This window comes from Microcebus murinus, chromosome 1 (genome assembly GCF_040939455.1).
Source record: "Microcebus murinus isolate Inina chromosome 1, M.murinus_Inina_mat1.0, whole genome shotgun sequence".
Taxonomy (NCBI): Eukaryota; Metazoa; Chordata; class Mammalia; order Primates; family Cheirogaleidae; genus Microcebus; species Microcebus murinus.
Genome location: NC_134104.1, coordinates 79,536,640 through 79,557,187, shown reverse-complemented (window position 1 = coordinate 79,557,187; position 20,548 = coordinate 79,536,640). Strand labels below are relative to the sequence as shown.

Below are 20,548 nucleotides of genomic sequence, written 5' to 3'. Positions count from 1 at the left end.
TGCCTTTCTCCCTCATCTCCACCTGTTATAGTCCCATGCTCCTCACCCAGACAATTCTGACTCGAGAACCTGGCTTTTTAAGGAGGACTCAGGATGACCCACCCCATTTTCAACAGAGAAGTGCCCCTTTCAGCTTACCTCAGGAAGGAGGAAGGAGTGAATATCATGGCCATCACTTTATCTACAGAGAGCTGTTTTCTTCATTTAGAGTTATTAAATCTGGAACCAACACATGGGCTCAGGGAGTCTGTGAGCCCCTACACTGTAAGCAAACATGTATATGCATATGTGGTATTTTTCTAGGAATTGAGTTTGCAGAGAATACAGTTACTCCCAGGTGTCCATCCAAGGCAAGAGAACCAGGAAGAAACAGAGCCAGGTCCAACTGTCTTTAAAACCTTCTCCACCTCTAGTCATTTAAAATTCTGGGTCAATAATTGTTGAAGAAGAAAAAAGAGAAATGGGAAAGAAGGAATGGAAAAGAAGTAGAGAACTACTACCTATCCATGAAGTTCTTTCTCAGAATCTACTTCCTTGATGGCTCCTCCAATTCCCCAACATGGAATCCTTCCTCCCTCCTCTGTGCTCCACTGGGCAACTCACTTGCCCCTTTTGTGGAGCACCCGTAACACTTCTACCTTGTACTATGGCCAGTTAAGACAAGCATCTCAAAGGCAGGTCCTAGGTCATACTTGTGATTTTATTTCTAGTAGCATCTAGCACAAAGTCAAGAAAAGAGAAAGAGGGACAGAGGAAGAAAATATTTAGCAGTCAACTAAAATGTACCAAGGTCTGTGCTAGACACTTTCTTATTCATTATTTCATTTAATAAATAAATTGCATTTTTTCACAAACATATTTTATTTAACAAGTTAAAAAAAAAAAAAAAAAGGACGGTGTTAATCTTTCCATTTGTATAGAGGAGCAATAGAGGATTCAGAGAGCCAAATGCATTGCCCTGGGTCACACACTGCCTTTGTAACTAGTTGCAGTGTTGAGCTAACAAAATACCAGGAGGATCTGAAGAGGCTTTATGAGGATAAGGGTGGGTGGAGGTCTTCCAGTTGTGTAAGTTCCCCCAAAATACGCTTCAATCAACACTTTTTGAGTGTGAAGGATGTAGGGCAGCCTCCCATGATCCCAACCAATGGCTGGGAAACTGCCAATCATAAGAACAAGAAATTATTTTCTTTTAAGTGTTTTTTTACTTCTTCACATTCAAGATTATTCAAGACTTCAGGGTACATTTTCTGTCTCAGCCTGTCCTGGTGACACATGAGCTTGTTTGTTAGGGCTGAGAGATGACAGATAATGACAACAGACAGCCAACTTCCTGGTTGGGAGACATGTGAGCAAAAGGTTACAGCCAGGCACCTAACTCTCGGACAGGGAGACTAAAAATACAGTCAAAGAAACCGCTTGCGACGTGGCTGCAGTTCCCGCTGCCCCTCCTCTGCTTCCCCTTTGTGTCCTCCCAGACTTGGAGTCCGGAGGGGCTTCACCCATGTGACTCCACATCTCCCTGGGGTGCCTTCAAATTCACTCCACAATAACTGAAGTCTTATTTTAGTCCATGTCAGCAATTCCATTGACTACACTACCATGCCCAAGAGACCTTGGAGTCATTGCAAAGGGTCTATAAAGACACTGGTGCTCTTACCTTCAGCTCCAACAAATCAGTGGCACAAAGGGCAAGTTGACAAAATTAATAAAATTTAAATTTATCTCAAAATGTTTCTGAATTCCTTGTAAGATTTTTGTCGCTGCTTTTCTTCTAAGACAATAGCTACTAAAAATAAAGCACTTCTCCTGTGAGGTCTGTATTGGTGTTTAAAAAGGGTCTTCATACTTAAAAATTGTAAATTACCATTAATCCTAATCTCCCATCCTTACCTCTCTTCCCCTCTCCCAGGCGAAGCTCCACTCCCATGAAAAGATGCCCCCCACCCCCCAGGATGGACACCCTCTGCTCCCTCTGCCACCTCCATCAGTCCTTGCCCCAGACTCGGCTGAGATATCTGCTGCTTCCCAGAAGCCACATGGAGCCGGCACGAAAGGAAGGAGCTCAGTCCTGCAAAGACCCACTCACTGAAGTGGGCCGGTCACGGGGAGACCAGGGCAATTGTAGCAGTGGATCAATCTCAAAAGTGGAGTCAGAGGGACAGGACCAGGGCCGTGGAAAGCTGAGTCAAGAATCAGGCAACAAACAGCCCCTGAATTTCTGGAGGAGATAGTGGCAGCCCCGGCAGGATAGCAGGGCATAAGAGGGGGATACATGTGGGCCACACATTAGAGATGCAAGTGGCATGGCTGGGGCTCAGTGACTCAGCCCAGGGACAAGGTGAAGGCCAGGGAGGAGCACTGTTGTTAAGATTAAATGGAAAGATTATATGTGGGACATGGTTGATGCTCACAGAAAGTGTATGTGTGTGTGTGTGTGTGTGTGTGTGTCTATGTGTATAAGTGCGTGTGTGTGTGTGTGTGTGTGTGTGTGTGTGTGTAGGGCACAGGAGCATGGATCTAGGCATAAGCCAAGTGCCGAGAAGAGAAGCAGGTCTGTGAATGCACACAGCTGCAAGAGGTGGGGAGTAGAGAAGCCTGAAACCTTAAGTCTTTGCTTATAAGCTCTCTCTGCCTGAAATACTTTCCCTCCAATTCTATTGCCACTTGTGGAAATCCTACCCATTCTATGAGGCCCACCTCCTTCCTGCCTTGGAGCCTGGGTGCTTTGTCCACTGGGTGGAGGCTCACTGGGAATCCTTGTTTTAGAGGCTTTGAGGTAGTGGATGGAAGCAGACAGATGGAGTCGGCAGTTTGGGGTTTAGACCACAGATGACAGATCACATCTCCACCATTTGATAAGCTGAACTCTCCCTCTGAGCCACAGTTCCTTCATCTGGAAATAGAAAACCCACCTTGCAGGCTCACTGTGAGGGTATCACCTGGCCTGCTCACCCACAGAGATATTGTCAGTATCAAATGGGATCAAATAGGGGAAAGCATATGATAAATTGCTACATAAATGTGATTTATACTTAAATTCTTTTATGTTTTTTTACATAAAAGCTTTCATTTACCCCTGAAAGCTTCCCACAAAGTACCTTGCACTTAGTAATTGCTCAGTGCTTTGTGGCAGACAGGGAGCAGTAAAAGTCAGAATCTGGTAGCAACACGGACTTTCATTACAACTAAAACCCCATATCCCACTTCCTGTATTCCACACCGATAGGCAGCAACTGAGCACAGGCTTACTTAGGGAAGGGATGATGTGGCAGACAAGAGAAGACAATTCTTGGCTTTTGAGTTTCTCAATAGACTTTCAGAACTTACACTAGAAAAATGGTTTTGCAAGAAACACCAGTTGGTGGTAAGAACCTAGCCCTTCGAGCTTCAAAAGCCAGAATCCTCCAGAGTCAAGGCACAAAATTTATGCCAAGACAGTAGACACAGAAGAGTGGATGATAATGTAAGAGTCAGCTTTTCCCACACTGGAGGAGACAACGATTCCCAGGCCAGGAAGAGGGAGAAGAAAGAGAGAGTCCAACAGTAGAGTGAGAAGCAGGTATAGGTCCCTGAGATGACGTCTCGCCTCTCATCCCAGGCCAAAACTCCAGAGTGAGGGGGATGCCATAAGCCCCTTACAGGTGGGAGGTCTGAGAACAAAAGAATTGGTCCTTGATTGCTGAGTTGAGACAGAAAAGTAGCAGCAGTCCAGAATAGCAACAGCAGATGAGGAACTGGAGCATGTTGTTCTAGACAAAGGGGCTGGTGGCAGCTGCTCCAAGTTCCTGTAGTTGTGGATTGGCACAGCAGAGCAGATGAAAGTGTCGTGCGGGTCACTGAGGGGGCACAGATGCAGATGAGATGACTGGCAAACCTGAAGAGGCCTTGCAAACAGGACAAAGAGAGTGCAGAGTGACCTACAAAGACGGGGACTTCAGTTGATGCTAGTGGGGAAGGGGTCGAAGAACAGAGAGGGATGTGCATGGGAACACAGATGCTCCAGCAGGCGCTGGCGTGGACCAGTCATGCAGGTGACCATTGTGAGCCCAGGCCAGATCCTCTTTCCACAATGCCCTGGCACTGTATACATGCCCCCTGGAACTATATAAGCACCCAATCCTGAATTGCTTAAGCTTTCCTCTGTCATGAAGTTGACTATAATTCCTGCCACTGGTAGGATACAAAGTTTGAGATAGAGATTATCAATAATAGAAAAATAATAGACTAAATCACAATTTTTTGCACACTTGAATTTATAGTCTAAGACTCAGATCCTCTATACTGGTTATAACTCAAAAAGAACAATATAAAATTCAAAAACAGGCAAAACTAATGCATGGTAAGAGATGTAGAGCACTAGTTACCCTGGGAATATCCTGCCTACGGAGGATATGGGGAGAGTTCTGGATGCCAGGAATGTTCTAAGTCTCCATCTGGATCATGGTTATATGGGTGAATCATTAAGCTGTATCCATAAGATGTGTGCATTTTACAGAACGTAAATTATATCTAAAAATAAAAAAGAGTAAACAACTGAGATCAAACACTGGGAAATGTAAAACTGAAAGAGACACTGTGTGGTCGGCAGCAAGCTCACTGTGGGGACACCTGGTGGCCCCAAGTGTCTGAGGTTCCCCAGAGGGTGTTGGGCCTGAGGGGTGGCAGCTGGGCTGCTCTTGCCCTGACACACTCTCACAGAGCAGCTTTGGTCTCAGAACCTTCCACTAGGCATCCCTCCCTGAGGCCACCCTCCCTGGAGGCCTTGCCACCTTCAGGATGGTGGCTTGGCTCACCCCTCACTCTGAGGGATGGACATGGTTGGTGTGTGTAGTGAAGGACACACAGGCTACACACAGGCAGACAGAAGCAGCTCCACACACACTGACCTGCAGCAATCTCCAAAATATATTATGAAGCAAAACAGATGCAAAATAGAGGCATAGTATGCCTGCATTTGTTTTTAAAAGGGAGGCAATGAGTGGGAGTGATTTATGTACACGTAGACTGGCATATGCACAGAATACTAAGAACAGCAGGACACCGCTAACAGCAAAAATGGCATAATGTCATTGCCTTCTTTTCTGTATTTCTGAATTTGGAATGGGAGTATGTTTTTCCCATTCAAAAGAATAAATAATTTTTAAAACCATAAAATGATTCCAGCAACCTATAAACCGCTATTTCTTATGGTGCCTTCAAGCATGAAAATAGTCCCAGTTTTCTACATATGAGACTTCACAGCAAGTAGTCCAGAGGCGATAGAAATCAGGTGGGTTGTACAGATATTCTGAAACCCACAGCACTCTTCTTTTCTTTTCATAAGAATTGACACTGTCCCAGTAAGATAGTGTGTTTACCCAAAGGAAAAAAAGACACTTGCACTTGAATGTTTATAGCAGCACAGTTCACAATTGCAAAGATGTGGAATCAACCCAAGTGCCCATCAATATATAAGTGAATTAATAAAATGTGGTGTATTTATGCCATGGAGTACTACTCAGCCATAAAAAAATGGTGATCTAGTATCTTGTAAAATCCTGGATGGAACTGGAAGCCATTCTTCTTAATGAAGTATGGCAAGAATGGAAAACAAACACCACATGTACCCAATACTAAATTAGAACTAATTGATCGACACTTATATGCACATATGGAAGTAAAATTCAGTGCTCACTTCGGCAGCACATATACTAAAATTGGAAGTAAAATTCAAGGGAAATCAAGCAGATGGAAGCGGGGAGGAGGGGGATGGGTAAATTCACCCCTGACAGGTACAATGCACACTATATGGGTGATGGACAAACTTATAACTTTGACTCAAACTGTACAAAAGCAATTCATGTAACCAAAACATTTGTACCCCCATAATATTCTGAAATTAAAAAAAAATAAAAACAAACGAAAAAGGAATTGAAACTGATAGGAAAATTGAGCAAAATAGCCTCAGAGAAAAACTTAACTAATTTTTGCCTAGAAAGTGAAAGAGACTTGGAAAATTTTTGAGGTCAGGGATCCAGAATAGGTAAACAATAAAGAGAGCTCGCGTTGTCTCTATGCTGCGTCTGTCCTAGCCTACCTCTCTCACGAAAACCAGCCTCTCTATGAAAGTTCATCGCTTGGGAGAAAACAAAAGAAGAAAGAGGAGGAGGAAGCAGGGAAGGAAAAAAGACTTCATGCCAAAATATTTCCACATATATTAAAGATATAAAAGCCGTAAACATAATAAGACTAAATACAATTATAAGTGAATAAATATATGATCTATGGGAAAGGCCTTTCTAAAAGTGCACTCCAAAGGCAAAAGTCATCAAGGAAATGATCAATAGGTCTGACTAAATACTAATTTTAAACTTTCATACATTAAAAAAGCCCTAATTTATTAATAAAATTATGAGTCAAATGACCAGTGGAAAAATACTTGCAAAATGCCTTATAAAGTATTACAGGCTTTCATATCTAAAGGGTTTATATAATTCTCTTGAAAAATCACCCAAAACTGAAAGAAGAAGGAAAAACAGAAACACAAACACCATCCTCAATGAAACCAGGAAACATCAGTAACCTCAAACTACATAATGTGAAGATTGGTAAGTGACTTTGCTGACAGGAGGAAAGTGGGAACAAGTGCCTAAAGAGGAACAAATTTTTCTCTTGGAACCCCAAAAAACAGGAATATTAAAGTCTCAAGGAACCAGGAAGGCAAGGGTAGGTGGAGCTGATAGCAGGGCGTTGGTTTAAGGACTTAAGCCTACTGTCCTCCTCCCCACCTCTTGTAGTCCAACAATTTCCATTCCCACTCCCATTGGAGAAGAAGGTTTAGTCTCTGGAGAAACCAGACCAGCGAGGATCGCAACCCAGGGACACAGGAAACTGAGGAAGACACATGCAACATCATACTGAAAATAAGGAGATTAAGTAAAGATTTGCATCCACACTGACTCACGCAATCCAGAACACACGCAGCAAAGTCCAACAGATACTGACATATGTAAGTCCCAAAGAAAAAAAATATTCTCAAGCCATCTGATGGCCCTGCTAAACTCTCCAGTTCACTAGCCTCCCACCCTAGCCCACGTGCACTGAGCTTCAAACTAGCATATTAAGGCCTGTCTCTTCAATATGACTAGGCAGCCAAGGATCAAATAATCAAAAGAGTAATTGAAGAAATCCTCGGTAGTGAGTTGAATGGTAGCCCCTCAAAAAATATGTCCATGTCATAATCCTCAGAACATGGAAATATTACCTTATATGGCCAAAGAATGGACATTACTTTATGTGGCACAAGATGTGATTAAGGTAAGGAGCTTGAGAGGAGGAGCCTATCCAGGATTGTCTGGGTGGGCCCTAAATGTAATCCCATGTGTCTTTATAAAAGACACATGGGAAGCAGTGCCAACAGCCACCTGAAACTGGAAGAGAAAAAAAAATTCTTCCCAAGAGCCTCCAGAGGGAGTATATCCCTGCTGACACCTTGATCTTGGACTTCTGGCCTCCAGAACTCTGAGAGAACAGATTTCTGTTGTTTTAAGCCACCTAGTTTGTGGTCTTTTGTTATGGCGGCCCTAGGAAACTGAAACACCCTCTAAGATGGAAGTTGGAGAACTAAGCAAACAAGCAAAGGAACTCACAGGAAAGAGACAGAACAGACAAAAACTCCAACTATATTATAACAGCTTCAAAGGAATAAGAAACAAGAGTAGGAATCTACTAAAATAAATATCAAGGACTCTTAGAAACTAAAAATATGGTGGCAGAAATAAACAATTCACAGAAGAGGTGAAAGGTAAAGTCTGAGGAAATCATCTAGAAAGTAGAACAAAACAACTAGAGATGGTCAATAAAAGGGAGAAGTTAAGAAAAAATAAAAATAAATACAGGAGGCCCAACACCTGACTAATTATAGCTCCAGAGGAAAGAATAGATAAAAGAGTTGGAAAGATGATATCAAAGAGATAATACAAGAAAATTTCCGGACAGGCGTGGTGGCTCACGCCTGTTATTCTAGCACTCTGGGAGGCCAAGGCTGGAGAATGGCTTGAGGTCAGGAGTTTGAGACCAGCCTCAGCAAGAGCAAGACCTCATCTCTAATAAAAATAGAAAGAAATTAGCTGGACAACTGAAAATAGAAAAAATTAGCCATGCATGGTGATGTACGCCTATAGTCCCCGCTACTTGGGAGGCTGAGGCAGGAGGATCACCTGAGCCAGGAGTTTGAGGTTGCTGTGAGGTAGGCTGATGCCTCGGCATTCTAGTTTGGGCAACATAGCAAGACTATGTCTCAAAAAAAAGAAAATTTCCCGGAATTGAAAGACTTGAGTTTCCAAATTGAAAAAACCTATTGTGACCAACAGAATGAATGAAAAGAGAACTGTAGCGATTATAAGTGCTGTTTCAGAAATGCATCAATTGACATGAAAAAAATGATTATAATACAATATAATACAATACAGTGAAATAAACAGATTAAAAACCTGGTGTCCAATAGGAGCCACCCACTCTTACAAAATATGTAACAGGTAATAATATGGAGCAATGCTTTCAAAATGCCAAAAAAATTATTTTCAATCTTAAATTTAATTTTATCAGTGAAGTAAATAGGTAGTACAAAAAATTTTTAGACATTTAACTCTGAAAATTCATCTCCTATATATTGTTTTATTATAAGCTATTAAAGATTGTACTCCATTAAAATGAAGGAGTAGAAGACAAGAAAGTAGAAGACATGGTGACTTAGTTCCGGCTGCTATAATAAATTACCACAGACTGGGAGCTTATAAACAACATAAATTTATTTCTCAAAGTCTGGAGTCTGGAAGTCCAAGATCAGGTGCCAACATGGCCAAGTTCTCATGAGGACCATCTTCCAGTTGCAGATTGTTGTATCCTCACATGGGGGCAAGAGAACTCTCTGGAATCTCTTTTATAAGTGCACCAATCCCATTCATGAGAGCTCCATGCTCACAACCTAATCAACTTCCAAAGGCCCACCTCTTAATAGCAACACATTGAGAGTTAGGATTCCAACATATGAATTTTAGGGAGACACAAATATTTAGTCCATTTCACATGGGATCCAGAAAAAGGAAATCCACGAGAAAAGAGGTAGAAGGAACTACCAGGATAACAGCAAAGGGAAGACCCAGGCTAACAGCCAAGCAACAGGCCTGGAGAGCAGCCAGCTCAGAGTAGAGAAGGCCAGAGGGAAGAGTTATCTAAAATTGATGCATCAAGAGACAGCAATGTACACTAATCATTTAGAATTATGGAAGTAAACAAAAGAAGAAACATTTAAATTGAGTGAAATTAATCGTTCCAGAAGAGTGGGCTAACAAAGGGAGTGGGAACAAGAGATTGCTGCATTTTGAGACTTTTAGCTATAGTCTAGGACTAGCTTGTATCAGTTTCCAAGGGCTGCCATAACAAATTAATACAAACTTGGTAGCTTAAAAAATATATAAATTTATTTTCTTACAGTTCTGGAAGGCAGAGGTCCAAAATCAAGTTATCAGCAGCATTAGTTCCCTCAGGAAGCTCCGAGGGAGAATCTGTTCCATGGCTCTCTCCTAGCTTCTTGGTCTCTGTTGACAACCCTTAATGTTCCTTAGTTTGGGACTGCATAACTCCAATCTCTGCCTACATCTTTACACGGCCTCCTCTCTGTGTCTTTCTGTTAAATATCCCCACCTTTCTTTTATAAGGACATCGGTCATTGGATTTGTGACTTACCCTAAACCCAGTATGAACTCATGTCAAGATCCTTAACTTAGTGACGTTGGCAAAGATCCAATTTCCAAATAAGGTCACATTCACAGGTATCAGGACATACAGACTTGGTCATACCTTTCTAGGGGACACAATTCAACCCACTAGAAAGCTATTTGTATGAACTATTTTGGACATCTGTACTTATTTCTTTAGCATGTACATTTTAAAAGGTTTTAATATTTATTTCCAAAGTTACTCTCCTAAAGAGTTTTCCATTTAGAATTCCATCAGCCATTGTGGAAGTGGCTATTTTCCCTCACCTATGCAAACACTATTATACTGCATACACTGTTAGCCAACATGATACACAAACATGCTTTTATTGTTGACTTAATCTGCCTTTTGGATTACTAATGAGATTTGGCATTTAAAAATATATTTGTTGACTATTTAACTGTCCTTTTTTGTAAATTACTTGTTCATGTCCTTAGTTCATTTTATTTCTATTAGGACATTCATCTTATCTATATGAAATAAAAATAAAAGGATGTTTATGACAACATTTTTTGAATAGTCAAGTAGATGAAAACAACCTAAGCTTTCAGCTATAGAAATTGATTCACTATTTTATTATATCACTGAATTCTATCCAGCTATTATAAATGTCATTATAGAAATGCATTTAACATGAAAAGATGATTACAATATGGGTAAAATCAACAGATTAAAAGCAGTGTGTCCAATAGGACCCTATTTTTCTAACCTATATATGTAATAAGTAATAACATTACAAACACGTATATAGAATTTACCATGTACCAGGTACTATTCTAAACATTTTATAAATATTACAACAACTCTATGTAATAAGTGCTATTGTCATCCTTGTTTTGCCAAAAAAGAAACTGGAGCACAGAGACATTATGACTTGCCCAATGTCATACAGCTGGTAAGTAGTAGAGCTGAGATTTAAACCCAGGCAGACTGGCTCCAAAGCTGTGCTATTAACCACACCCTCCTAGCTATCTCTGTCCACATCAGTGCATGGAAGAGGACCTGGAAGTATATATATCAAGGAAGCTATCCTATTGTTCTGAATAGGAGGGGACTGTAGGTAGTTTTTATATTCTTTTTGCTTGTATGTGTTTCTAATTTTTCTGTAATGACTTTGTAATGATGTTGCAATTAAAAATCGCATTTTGAACAGAAAAATATATCTCCTTAGCTTATTGTTTAGGACCTGCTTTTAGCTAGTGGGAAAAACAGGAGACCTGGCTACTAGTCCCAACTTTATCCCTCAGGGCACATGAAAGGTACTCAATGAAATTTGTACTTATTGAGCATCTACTTTGGGGTCAGACACCATACTTGAAGCAATAAGTGCTATTACTATTATTATTGTCAGTGTTTCCTGTTCATCTTTAAACAAGTCAGCAACCCTCTCTGGGCCCTGGAAAAGGAGATTAGCAAAGAAATAGCAACAGCAGCTGTGGCTAGACTGAATAATGGTACATAGGATGAGTGTGCTTGAGGTTATTGTCACTTTTCAGGGAGGTAGTGCAGAGAGGAAATATCTGCCTTTTAGAGAAAGTTCAGAAAAAAGAACCATAAAATTTGAACTAGATGGAGACCCTCTAACTTGAGAAGCGTTTCCCTGGAGCTAGACTGTGGGAGCAGTGGGCAGGAGGGGATGAGGTGGGGACGCTGAGCATGAAGCGGCTGTGTCCCTCGCTCCACATAATGAGGGCTGCTTTCCTGAGGGTCAGTGAGGCTGAGGGTGAGGCAGATGAGGACAGAGAAAGGGTAGGGGTGGGCGTGTGGGTGTTAACTGACTTGGAGACATCAGCAGGGAAGGCAAGACCAGCCCTGCTGGAAGTAACTTGCTCTGTATCTTTAAGATACCCTGGGGAAACTGAGCCATGAAATTGGCTGAAATTACAGCAACCCATTATTCAGAATTCACCAGAGCTGTTTTGTGGTTGGTTTTCCTGCCTCTTTCCACTTTCCGTGCTTTGCTGGACCTCATAAAGCCTACCCAGACTACAGCCTCAACAAAGCTAATTCCATCGCCAGTGGTCTTGAACCCTGGATCCCTTATTCCCCACATTCCCGGACTTTGGTTTTCTGTTCCCTTCAACGGTGATGACCCAAGTGGACACCATCTCCCCAAATCCCACACCATAGACAAGACCGGTTGTTTGTTCCTGGTCCCTGGGAATGACCTGCTCTGTCTCTGGACACTGTTTCTCATAAGGCTCAATAACCAGGCAATGAGACAATCTCTGCCTTAACCCAATGGAATCAAGTTCAGTGGTATGATTTTAGACTGAGACAAAGATGGTAACTTGGAATGAGACCCTAGTGATAATTGTGGGTGCAACTGACATAATCTATAGGTCTAATTATTTTATGAACCTAAACATAATTATTATAATCAGATTGAAGAAAACATTATTTAAATGTTCTTAATGCCGAGGGTTTCCTACATAATCTTCTAGAATACGCCTTACTCCTCAATGCCCTTCTTTCACAGCCACCACAAAGTGCTGACCTCACACGGTCCTGCTTCCCCCGGAACCTAGACACTGCTGCCCGAGAGACTGCGTGGTGCCGTGGCCAGCACGTGGTCCCTGGACTCAGAAAGCCCACAGTTCAAATACTGCGGGATACTGGGCAGTTATTGTCTATGTGCTTACTTTCCCCACCTTAAAATGGGGAAAGCAAACACCTCCCCAGGTTGTGGTAAGGATTAGACATTACAAATATGAACAGCTGACTACATCCCTAGGCTCCAATTAAGCTTCTGCAAGTTGTAGGCATCATTCCTGGAGTCAGGAGACAGTGTAGATTGTAGGCACCACGCTCCCCTGGCTCCATCTCACCACCTTTCAGAAAATTTCCAAATGAGCATCTTCTGACTTTCAAGTAAGCACAAGCCCAGCTAAGTGTGTGGTGGGGTGGGGGAGGGTGTCAAATGTGCCAGTCCAGGCACATCTCTGGGGAATCACTGCTTTCACCTGCTCCCGAGATGAGCACCAAGCCCCTTTGTTCACACACCTGGAAGAGATTAGCAGCTTCCAGGACCCGCTGCACGTTCTGCTTGGTGATCAGCGCCTTGCTGGTGTAGGTGTAGTCCAGGAGCATGTGCATGGTCTCAGCATCGACCCCTTTGATAATGATCCTCTTCTCATACTTTTCCTTCAAGTCATTGCAGAACATGGCCCTGGAAAAGAAACGTGTGAATGTGAATTCTATCAGAGCCCTTGGTTCCAGGCCTAAAGCGATCCCTTTTCAGACTCGTCTGTCCTCATGGAACAGGGAGGGTCCCTAGTCCAGGACCTGGGCTGATGGCTCTGATTCTCCAGCACCCCCCCACATCAGACATTCAGTCAGTGTTTACTGAATGAAACTGAAATGTCCTGCTCTGCCATGCCCAACTGTGGTCCCCAAAACCAGTCTCTGATTTATTTTATTGGCATTTATTGGCTCAAAGTACAAGGAATTCATCTGGGGGCATCATAGCATTCCTGAGCCTCATCTGTCTTTTTACTCCCAAGACCCAAACAGCGTTTCTGACTCAGTTCTTGGTTCTCGCACCACCTCTCCTCTGGCCTGGAGCCTGGCCCCACGTGCTGGCATGGCCAGCTGGGGCCCAGATACCCTCCAGGAGTGCGAATGGCTCCTGCAGCTGCCTCTCACCCCAGAGGCGGGACCCTTGTCCGTGGATTCCCAGTGGCAGTTGGGAGCCTCGAATTCTTTCCCTCATCCTAGGACAGAACTCCCCAGGGCTATAACGCCGTCTCACCTCTAGACAGTTCCTTTCCTGTTCCCTCCCCAAAACTGGATTTTTGGATATTTAGTCTCTATCTTAGAATCAGGAAAACAGAAGAAAGGGATGTCAGTTTTAGCGTTAGATGACTCAGGATTTGAATACCAGCTCCACCAACTCAGAAGCTGGACATGTTACCTAATCTCTGTGAGCTTGAGTTTTCTCATCTGTAATAGGGATTTTAATAGCTATTTCAAAGTTTTTTTGTAAGGATTAGCCCCATAACCAATTGATAAATAGGGATATAGAGTTTCTTTTTTCACTCCATGCCAGGCTCATATGTGAATTTATCATGCTTCTTGGATGTTGACGTTTGAACTGTTAGTCCTTCTCAGGGAATGTGTGAGCAGTTTTATTTATTTTTAAAATACATTTAAACCTTACCATACTTCTGAAAAGATTTATGGAATTCTGAAATTTAACTAGTACCAAAAATACAGCACGATTGCATAAATTAAGAGCAGGGGGGAAGAAGACAGAAAAACATGAGTTACAAAAGATGAAGATAATCTGTGAGTGAGGCTAGAAATGTCTGCCACAATGGCTGTTGCACTGTCGTTACAGGTGGTCAGTTGCACAATTCGTAATTCTTGTGATAGATTTTTAACACAGCCGAATGCTCAGAAGAATTATTATTGTTCTTGGCATTTAAAACCATATGGGATCTCTCTTGGGGATAAACAACAGCCTCACAACATTCTTATCCCATGAGGCTGGTCCCTAATAGCTATAGCTAAGACAGTTTCTTCAGTCTCGTTCCCACAAAAACCCGTTCACTCTCTCTTGCTCTCCCAGTGGCTGAGAGACTCCAGCAATTCCACAAGTTGTGACAGCACAGCTTATAAATACAAGTCCTTGGAGGCTCTGGAATTCAATTTCTTTCAATTTGCCTTGCATTTACAGAGCACCCAGGATACTACAAGATACTGGCTAGGGCCACAGGGGATTTAAACATTAGGCAGTGCTCTGGCCTGAATTGTGTCCCTCTAAAACTCACACATTGAAACTCGAAGCCCCAATGTGACTATATTTGGAGATAGGGCTTTTAGGAGGTAATTAAGGTTAAATGAGGCCGTATGGTTGAGGTTCTAATCTATTAATAATATAATTAAGGTCCTTATAAAAAGAAGAAAAGAGACCAGAATTCTCTCTCTCTCTCTCTCTCTCTCTCTCTCTCTCTCTCTCTCTCTCTCTCTCTCTCTCTCTGCCATGTGAGGGTGCAGCAGGAAGGCAGCCACCTGCAAGCCAGGAAAAGAGCCCCCACCAGAACCCAACCATGTTGGCACCCTGATCTCGGAATTCCAGCCTCCAGAACTGTGAGAAAATAATTTTTGTTGCTTAATCCATCCAGTATGTGGTATTTTGTTATAGCAACCCAAGCTAAGACAGATTTTGGTACTGAGAAGTAGGGTGCTGCTGTAACAAATGCCCCAAAATGTAGAAATGGGTACTGTGTAGAGGCTGACGGAATTTTGCAGAATGCTAGAAAAAGCCTAGATTTCCATGAACAGAATATAGGTAGAAATATAGGCATTAGGCCAGGCATGGTGGCTCATGCCTGTAATCCTAGCACTCTGGAAGGCTGAGGCGGGAGGATTGCTTGAGGTCAGGAGTTCGAGACCAGCCTAAGCAAGAATGAGACCACATCTCTACTAAAAATAGAAAAAATTAGCTGGGCATGGTGGTGCATGCCTGTAGTCCCAGCTACTCGGGAGGCTGAGGCAGAAGGATCAGGAATTTGAGGTTGCTGTGAGCTAGGCTGATGCTATGGCACTCTAGCCTGGGCAAGAAAGTGAGACTTTGTCAAAAAAAAAGAAAGAAAGAAAGAAAGAAAGAAAGAAAGAAAGAAAGAAAGAAAGAAAGAAAGAAAGAGAGAGAGAGAGAGAGAGAGAGAGAGAGAGAGAGAGAGAGAGAGAGAGAGAGAGAGAGAGAGAGAGAGAGAGAGAGAGAAAGAAAGGAAAGGAAGAAAGGAAGAAAGAAAGGAAGATAGGCATTAAAGATTATTCCGGTGAGGTTTCAGACAAAAATGAGGAACAAGTTATTGGAAACTGGAGGAAAGAAAGGTGATCATTGTTATAAAGTGCCACAGAACTTAACTCAGCTGTGTTCCAGTATTTTGTCAAAGGTAGAACTTATGAGTGGTGATATTTAGCTGAGGAGATTTCTGGACAAAGTGCTGAAGGAGCAGCTTAGTTCCTCCCAACTGCTTATAGTAAAAAGCAAAGCAAGAGAGAATAATTGAAGAAGGGATTTTTAAGCAAAAAGGAACCAGAAATTAAAGACTTGGAAAATTCCCAGCCTACCATATTACAAAAATGGAGAAAGCATGACCTGAAGACAACACCAAGGCAGTGGTTGGACAATCGTTTGGTACATGCTATGGAATTGCACAAGCAGCAGCACTGCCACTCTGAGCTGAGGGGAGGAGACAGGACAAAGAAGGAAGACTGTTGGACTTCCCGACTGCTTGGATTTGACAGTATGGAATGACAGAGATACTTAGCTGCGAACATGCCCCGTTGTTCAAGAAGAGGGAGAAACCACCCTAAGGATGATTCTGAAATCATAGGACCGCTGCCGCGGTTTAAGAGGACAGATGGCCTCAGCCAGAGCCCTGGGGACAGCCCAGGGCTGTCCCACCTACAGCCATGGGAGGGGGATGCTGTCACCTCAGTGAGCCTGGAGGATGGAGCATCAAATCAATCAGGATTATTCCCAAGCCTTAAAATCTAATGGACTTTACCTTGCTAGGCTTTGGACTTTCTCAGAACCCATCGTCTCTTCTTTTCTGTTTCTCCCTTTTGGGATGGGGATGTCTACCCTATGCCTGTCCCACCACTGTATTTTGGAAGCATGTAATTTATTTGATTTCACAGGTTCACAGCAGGGGAGAAGTTTTACCTTAGGATGAATTGTACTTCAAATCTAACCCATTTCTGATTTAGATGATATTTAGATGGGACTTTGGACATTAGACTTTACAGTTGATGCTGAAATAAATTAAGACTTTTGGGGTTGTTGGGATGTAATGAATGAAGTTTGCATATGAGAAGGACATGAATTTGGAGGGCCAAGTGTGAAACACCATGGGTTGAACTACATTCCCCTCCAATTCGTATGTTGAAGCCCTAACCCCTATTGTGACTGTATTTGGAGATCTGGGTTAGGGGAGGTAATTAAGGTTAAAAGAGGTCAAAAGGGTGGGATCCTAATCTGATAGGAAGTCCTTATAAAAAGAGATATCTCCCTCTCTTTCTTTTCGTGCTCATGCACTGATGAAAGGCTGTGTGAGGACACAGTGAGGGGTAGTCGTCTGCAAACCAGGAAGACAGCCCTCCCCAGAAACCAAACCATACTGCTAGCAACTTGATCCCGGACAACCAGACTTCAGAACGGTGAGAAAATACATTTCTGTTGTTTAAGCCTCACAGTCTATGGTATTTTGTTATGGCAGCCCAAGCTGACTAATACTGGCAGTATCTATCAACCCAACCCCTCTCAGTTCACAACATAGCAAGGACATTTATGCACAAATAACAGTCTACAAAGGGCCATAAAAGACTACAGAGTGCTGTGGGGGCCAGGAATGGCTGCTCATAGAAAAGTAAAATTTTAACATGGGGAGATTGTGCATAGGATTTCCAGATAATAAGCACAGTGAGTAGAGGCAAAATGATGCAAGAATTTGGGGCACGTAGAGAAAGAAGCAGGTATGTTATTCAACGGAACCCAGGGGATAAGAGAGAGCGGTCAGAAAGCAGTCTGGAAAGATAACCTGGGTCCTGATTATGGGGGGCCTTAGAGGCAGGCTAGGGGGTTAAGTTTTTATTCACTGGATAATGGGGAACCATTAAAGGTTGATAAGCAGAGGCAGGACTCCAAGAGAACATCTGTAACAGCTGTGCTCTCACTTTAGTTAGCAGGCAATGGGTACCTCTAGAGTCAATGTTAACTGCACCCAAACAGAGGCGGGGGGCTTGTGACAATGCCAGGGCCTTCTCCCAGAAAATGTGCTAATTGAAGCAATGGCCACACTGCTAGGGGTACTTCTCCCACCAGTTGTCATGGGACTTTCTAAGCTACAGACGCATGAACAGGTACCTTAGAGAGCCATCATCTCCTAGCCAAGTCATGAAACGGGAAGGTGGAGCCCTGGTGATGGAATGTCATTCCCCAAACTAGGACTTCCCTCTAACACAAAGGACTTCCCTCCACACCACTGCTCCTGCTCGTCCTCCCTGTCCCACGCCTCCTATTTATCTCTGGAAACTCACTCATCAGTTTCTTTTCCCCTTTTCCTAATCTGTGAAACAAAAGTAACTGCTTACGGCTTCCCCAAACCAAACATCAAAATGTCAAAAGATGAGAGAAAGAGAGAAAGAGAGAGAGAGAGAATCACTTGACTTGCCAGTTTTTTGAATCTTTTGTTTTAGTCAGTGAGATCTTCTCCCTCTGGTCTCCCTCTGTCCTTCCTTCTCTCCCCACTTCTCTTTTCCCTCAACTGGCCTCTTTCTCCTCACAATAATATGACAGTGTGAAAGAAGGAGCCAATGTAAACTCCAGGGCCTGCAAAGTTAATAAGTCCTAGCCTGGAACCAGAGGAGCCATGGTGTCATTTGGGCAGGTGACCTATTTACAAGCTCCTTTCTTCAACCATAAATCCTCCTGGCCAGCAGCACAGAGCTGTTTGCAGAACCACAATCACGAGCTCTTAAAAGTGATGTCATCTAGGGCTCGCCTTGCTGCCTCCTGACTTCATGAAGAATCCTCCCTCACAACAACCATATGATTTCTTCTCTCTCAGCGTATCCTACTTGGAGGAGGTGGACAAGCTCACTCTCCGAGCCTCCCTTTGTTGGAGCCTCCAGAGCAACGCCACGCAATAGAAATCTAACGTGAGCCATATGTGTCCCATGATATGTTCTCATCACCACACTGCTAAAAAGTAAAAAGATAAAAATCAATCTTAATAATATATTTTATTTAACCCAATATACACCTAAAATATTATTTCTACATGTAAGAAATGTTTTTAAATTACTGATAAGATAATTTACATTCTTTTTTTCATACTAAGTCTTCAAAATCCCTCATATATATTTTATACTTAAAGCACATCCCAGTTCAGACTTGCCACAGTTGAAATGCTCAGTAGCCACAGGTGGCTCGTGGCTACTGTGTTAGACAATACAGTTTTAGAGCATCAGGTGCTGGAGGTCACCCAGATCTACAACCATCTCAGGAGGTAAAGTGAATGTCACTTAAATGAATGTCATATACGTGAAAATCGGACATTTATCAGAAGAGGGTGGGAAGTGACCACGGGTACAAATGAAGCTTCACATAACTGAGGTCACATATCTCTGGAGACCCACTGACATGAAATCTAGAAATGCTATTACACCTAGAATATAATTTTAAGACTAGTGAGATTAGTGAAAGGCGAATTTTGCTGAATCTGTATAATCTTAAACATTCAGATGAAAACTGGAAAAGTCTAATGGAGAATGGAGAGCTGTTGTAATGTTAAATAAGATATATATATAGTCCAATTCAATGCCTTGCACACTGAGGTTGATGTATGTCCCATGTGACACATTATTGGGATCTCTGGGGTCATCCAGACTCTTAATCGATTGTCACTGCTACATGCGGCTTCTGAATTGTCTCTTGGAATCACAGTCACCAGCTGACATCCTGCCCCAGCTCAGCCCATCCCTGACTCGGTGTCTGGAACCCCCAAAAGCAGACCGTCCAGTGCTAGTGAGCAAGGGAGCAGGGGAGCAGACAGGGAGGGGAGGAAGCCAATCAAGACAAGAGTCACTTCAGCTGCATCCTGCAGGGACCTCTGGAGAATACACTCAGCATTGCCCAGGCAGGAGGCAGAGGCACTGGGCTGTGACACTCCCGCATCACTGACAGTCTTTGGTTAAGGGCCTTCCCATAACCAAAGGAGTTACCCCAGGAGTGGGTAAGTTCTCAGGCACATCTGGCCTTCTGTGTGGGAGAGTTTGCATGTGCACAAGCAAAGGGGCTTCCAGAAGCCTGGGGAGGGCAAGGGAAGAAGAGCCGCTGCCTGGTTGTTGGAGGGCAGAGGAGGCTGCAGTCTAGGCTAGGCTCTGACACTCACTCATTCACTGACTTACTTAGTGCAAGTGAGTAGACCTCAGCTTCCTCATCTGTAAAATGGTATAATAGTCCCTACCTCAGTGAGTTGTTCAGAAGAATAAGATAATGCACACCAAGTGGTTAGCACAGTAGCCAGCACCTGGTCTGCACTCGATAAGGAAAGGCATTTCAGACCAGTTCAGAGGCATCTTCGCAGGCTGGTGGGGAGCACTTAGGGGTAGGCGGGCTGTGCACCGCACTGGCTGGCAACCCTTGACTTGCCAGCACGCGGCCTGGTGTGTATCAGGTAACTGGGTGTCAGAGTTGCTGCACTGCCGCCCGCCATCCCTCCAGAGCACGTGTAGGGCTCGGGCTGTGCACAAATGGAGCTAAAGACATGAGCTCAGTAGGCATCCCTGGGAAAGAGACAAAGGAAGTGCCCTTCCCTCCAGGGCTCTTTTTTTTGCTAGCTTTGGCTCCCCAAGTCCCAGCATTTCTCTGCTCTCCTCTGAGACCTTTTCACTAATTTCCTGTCTCTTGAGTACACTGTCCAGACCATGGCCACCGTGCTGAACATGGGTTCGGTGAAACTGAGGGGAAACCTGCACATCTCTCCCAGACTACCCTCCCAGGCCTCCTCTGCTGTCCCAAGGTGCATGGAAACACCTAGGCACAGCTTGGTCCCCACAGATTGTCAGCAATAGAATGGGGACCAGAACCTAGGGCCTAGGGAGCCAGCCCCAGCCACTGAATCCCAGTGAGCCTGGAGCTCAACAGTGCGTGAAAACCACGAAAACCAGCAGGAGTTCAAGGCCGTCTTTGGGGAGTCAACTCAGTGTCAGCACCACGTGGAGCAGCCCAAGTTTTGCTGAGAGCACGGCTAGGTTAGTTGCTAATAACTTA

General features: G+C 43.4%; 1 protein-coding gene across 1 annotated transcript in view; it reads right to left on the bottom strand.

The window, feature by feature from the left end:
- The window catches only part of KLHL6 (kelch like family member 6), a 57,260-nt gene that overhangs the window by 16,263 nt on the left and 20,449 nt on the right, over positions 1 to 20,548 (bottom strand). Inside the window, exon 2 of the mRNA XM_012736950.2 lies at positions 12,766 to 12,931. Within this exon, the coding sequence (XP_012592404.2) occupies positions 12,766 to 12,931 (166 nt within the window). The remainder of the gene's footprint in view (positions 1 to 12,765; positions 12,932 to 20,548) is intronic.